This window comes from Triticum aestivum, chromosome 5B (genome assembly GCF_018294505.1).
Source record: "Triticum aestivum cultivar Chinese Spring chromosome 5B, IWGSC CS RefSeq v2.1, whole genome shotgun sequence".
Lineage (NCBI taxonomy): Eukaryota > Viridiplantae > Streptophyta > Magnoliopsida > Poales > Poaceae > Triticum > Triticum aestivum.
Window position 1 is genome coordinate 549,182,477 of NC_057807.1, and position 4,851 is coordinate 549,187,327.

Consider the following 4,851-nt stretch of genomic DNA (forward strand, 5'->3'; position numbering starts at 1 on the left):
TTTTTTCAAATTGAAGATTATGAAATTCACTTTCTCAAATTGTGTAATGTACGATCTTTGAGCACGCGAGAGCAGTCAATTTTTATTCTAATGCCTCCATAGCTTATTGAAGAATTATTTGAGATCAACGATGACTCAAGAGAGTTTAAATGGTTTGCCAACATTATGCATTAAGAAGAAATTATTGGATGAGATTGATATCAACCCCATCATAAGTTTTTTTTTGAAACGTAGACCCCATCATAAGTGACTTTGCATAGGAATGTCTGAAAGGTAACATGTATCATTATTTCATATGTATAATGTTTTGGATAGATTTAAGTGTTTATTGTTAACATGTCATATACACACATAGTTATTATTAGTCCCTCTGTCTCGTAATATAAGAGCGTTTTTTACACTAGTGTGGGGCAGAGGGAGTGTATTTATATTGTTTATACTAAGGACCTCGAGTTTTGGTTTCGCCCCGGCCCCCCAAAATCTCAGGACCGGCCCTGCACCAGCGCCGCTGCCGTTATGATCACTACTGCTGCCCAGATGCAAATGGTTAGTTTGCATGGAATTTGCATCTCAACTTCCAATGAATTAGCATGGAATTGCATTCTGAAGCGACGAGCAAGTTAAGTTAACGGGTACTTCCTCCGTCCGGAAATACTTGTCATCAAAATAGATAAAAAGATATGTATCTAGATGTATTTTAGTTCTAGATACATCCCTTTTTGTCCATTTTGATAACAAGTATTTTTCGGACGGAGGGAGTAGAAAGTAATTAATCAATACGGGGTACATGTTATCCGCACGGACAAATGATACAAATAAATCCGTAGAAATAAAGAGAGGGCTACATTATTCTTTAATCAGTTTTCTAATAAAACTACCGAGGATACCTTGAGGATAGCAAGAACTCTTCTTCCATACTATATTGTCTGCTTGATTCTTTCATATTGGGATGACCTGTAGTTGGGCCACTCGTCGCAGTACCATGGTCCTCGGATCTCTCGACCAATACATTATCTATTATATTCCTCTTGAATGCTTGAAGACCCTCCAGTGTCAACTCCACATGTCTCATTGTTGGACGATCCTCCGCTGTTAATTTTAGGCATGTTAATGCAAGCTTAGCCACTTCTTTTACTTCTTGGCCTCCCTCATCCACAACTTGTGGATCTAGTATCTGTGGCAAATTGCCTTCTGCAAACAGGGTAGAAAAGTGTCCAACAAGGCCATCTCCTTCAGAAGATAAATATGAGAATGGCTTCTTTCTAGTTAGCAGTTCTAGAAGCATGACACCAAAGCTGTAAACATCACTTTTCTCCGTCAGCCTCCCCGTGCTTAGATACATAGGGTCCAAATATCCTCTTGTGCCTTGTACTATTGTTGTTACACCAGTTTTATCCAACGGAACGTACCTTGATGCTCCAAAATCTGCTACCTTTGCTGCTAGAGTATCATCCAGAAGTATGTTAGCAGACTTGATATCTCGATGGATAATAGGCATTGATACAGTCATGTGAAGATAGGCTAGTGACTTGGCTGTCTCAGTTGCTATTCGCAACCTATCATCCCATGACAGTGATTTTGGTTCATGGGTGTGCACGTGATCGTAAAGACTTCCATTGGATATGAACTCATAGACCAACATGGGGACTTCCGTTTCAAGGCAACAACCATAGAGTTTTACAACATTTCTATGATTTATTTGTGATAGGATAGCAACCTCATTGATGAACTCGTCAATCTCCTTCTGAATCACCATCTTTGGTTTCTTGATGGCTACAACCTGGAGGTCTGATAAAATCCCTTTGTAGACGGTACCATGCCCACCACCACCAAGCTCGCGGGTTTTGTCAAAATTGTTCGTTGCCTTCTCTAGCTCCTCCAAGGATATAATCATTCTTTCTGCAATATCAGCTCTTTGAGATACCAATTGCTGCAATAGTCGCCCACGATTCTGCTCAAAGAACTTCTTCTTCAACATTTGTTTTCTTTGGTGCTTAAGCTTTTGTGTGAAGAGGAATACAATGAGGATCAAAATAATAGCTCCAGCCCCACTGGCAACTCCTATTCCGATGGTAGCACCTGAAACTATACACACAAATGTTTTTCCTTAATGACAAAGTTTAAGGCTATCAATTCATCGTGAAATATGTTTTCATATGGTATATACTTTCTCAAAACATGCATTTGCCCCAGTTTATAGATAAGGTCACATAGCCAAACGATACAAGGTTCTAGGAAACCCTCTTACAATGTTTATCAAAGAAAAGCTAGACTATACAAGGTGAGCTCCACCAACATTGCACTAGGAGTGCGTTGCTGGACATCACACGCTTGCCGTTGAGAGAAAGCACAAGTGGCAGAACCACCCAAGAAGCTACCTAGGCATCTGCAAATAAAAGAAATCGGGACTCCTGTAAGAAAACATTGGACTTCGTCGCATCGTCCCCTACCGAACTGTCAACGGAGTGGACCCCCCTCCTCTCTCCCTCTCTCTCTCTCTCTCTCTCTCTCTCTCTCTGGACCATGGAGCACCAATGATGCCTATGAGAAAACAGAACCTCACAATTTTATGCCATGGACCATGGAGCACGTGTGGGCGTTAGTTTTTCCGTAATTTTTTCATGCAAAGCCGTTCAAATTTTACAAAGTTTGAATTCGGATGAAAACGTGTATGCGGTACAATTTATCAACAGGAAGGAGAATTTACATCCTTCAAAGTAGCATATACACATATGCAAAAATCCTATTTCCGCGTACTATTACTTCTACAAAACTTTTACTACCTGGAACAAAACGTGGAAAACTAGTATAGCGTAAGAATATCACCGTGTACCTGTGGCGGACTTGATGCAACCACCTAGTACGGTGTGGTTGCCATGAGTTCCCCGAGGGCACCAGCAGCGGAACGTTCCCGGCAGGTTGGTGCACTCGCCGAAGCAGCCGTATTCTTCTGGCTGCTTGCACTCGTCCACATCTAGACACAAATTTAACGCTAAATTGAGATAAACTCCGATCGACGACCTTGTACCTCGGCAAGATGATTGTATGGAATCGAATGCAGCATGTACGTACCTTTGCATCCACCGTCGCCGGCGACGTAGGGGTTGCCGTCGTGACCTATGTAACAGGAGCAAGAGTAGCCTCTCTCCCGTCCCGGCATGCAGTAGCTGTTCCTGCTCTTGCAGACGTCGCGGTTGACATACGAGGGGCAGTCATCACCGGGAACGGGGCGACGACCCGCCGGCTCCCCGGCAACCTCGACCACCCAGTCCAGTTGAACCGGAACCTCCGTCGCTTCTTCCAGGACCAACCGCTGCTTATCGTACCACCCCTTCTCGGCGACGTACACGCGCGTCTTCTCCCACCTCTCGTCCACCGTGCGGTTCTGCCCGAACCATTTGAGCCGCGCGTCGAAGTTCATTCGCTGGAACGGAGAGATGATCTCCTCCTGGCAGCAGCCTTTGCCGAAGCTGCACGCCTTGTGGCTGCTGGGAAACTCCATGCTGTCGGCGGAGTTGGTGCAGATGGAAGCGCAGCCGCTCCGGGTCAGGTTGGTGTGCTGCTCCACCAGCGTCGCCACCACGTTGCAGCCGGTCACCACGAGCTCGCTGGTGTAGGCGGACAGCGTGAAGGGCCCGTCGTCCCTGAGGCCGCCGCCGAAGGCGCCCGTGCCGTTGGCCTCCTCCTGCACTTTGATGTCGCCGCTGCGTAGGACACGCACCGTGGAATTGTGTGCCCAGATGTGGTCGACGCGGAGGGTGCCGTCGCCGATCAGCAGCGTGTTGCCGACGCAGGTGAGGTTGAAGCCCGGCCAGTAGCAGCCGGGACCGATGCCGAACGGGTAGGGCACGGCCACCTTGCCACAGCTGCGGGTGCAGTTGTCCGGCGGCGGAGGAGGAACCACCACACCAGCTGCTGACAGTGACGAGACCGAGAGCTGCAACGCCAACGCTAGCAACAGGACCAGCGATGCACCTGCTACCGAGATGCTACCTTGCGGCGCCATTAGTTGCCACAAAGTTTGATAGATTCTTCTTGCTTGCGCTTAGTACAACTGTTGTAAAAACGGATGATTAAATACTAGAGTATGCACAGCTAGCTAGCACAAGCCCGATCGCCACAATTTATACATAAAACTAGCAAAGTGATGTGCCGTGTGCGCGGGCAATTTCTCAGTCAACTATATTATCTTCATCCGCATGTTCTCCTCCGCATATACTATATTATCTTCATCATTGATTATATCATGATCCTAGTTAGAAGTTTCAGATCTAATTTGTATGTGCAAATTCAGGGCAACTAGGTCCGCGGTTCCGTTGTCAAGAAAAGGAGCAATCCATTGCAGTCCTAACCTTTGTTTGCAAGCAAGCAGTGATGTTATTGATGACGTCAACACTCAATAAATCAATTCTCTTTGTGTTCGCTTCTTCCTTGGTACACCATCCATCCTGGTTTATTGGCTACCCTCATATTTTATGTCAAATTTTAACTAACAAAATCTAAGTTGTAAGTCACAAAATTAGATTTGGATTTATACTTGAAAAAAATATTTCAGTGATATTTTTTTATGGTAGTATATAACTTCATCTAAGATCAAAGTTCAATCCAAAATAACAGAAGGTCCATTAAACTCGGACGAAGTGTGTAGTACATCTTAGTGGACTAGGAAATATACAGTACTCCTTTCTTTGGGAGGAAAATGTTAAGCGGGTGAAATACAATACTCCTTTCTTTGGTGGGAGTATTAGTCATCAATCCGTGCACCCTACATAGGCTGGTACACTTTCTTCCTTTCTTTGGTGGAAAAACGGTAAGCGTGTTTCTTTTTAACAAAAGGTCTATGTGATGTGT

At 45.0% G+C, this 4,851-nt stretch overlaps 1 protein-coding gene across 1 annotated transcript; it reads right to left on the bottom strand.

Annotated features, from left to right (window-relative positions):
* Positions 1 to 601: 601 nt before the first annotated feature.
* On the bottom strand, positions 602 to 4,136 carry LOC123113117 (putative wall-associated receptor kinase-like 16). The gene is made up of 3 exons (XM_044534261.1): positions 3,073 to 4,136; positions 2,834 to 2,974; positions 602 to 2,085 (listed from the first exon to the last, which is right to left on the bottom strand). Exons 1-3 carry the CDS (start codon positions 4,004 to 4,006, stop codon positions 875 to 877), a joined length of 2,286 nt encoding a protein of 761 aa, XP_044390196.1. The 5' UTR covers positions 4,007 to 4,136; the 3' UTR covers positions 602 to 874.
* Between the last annotated feature and the right edge of the window lie 715 nt (positions 4,137 to 4,851).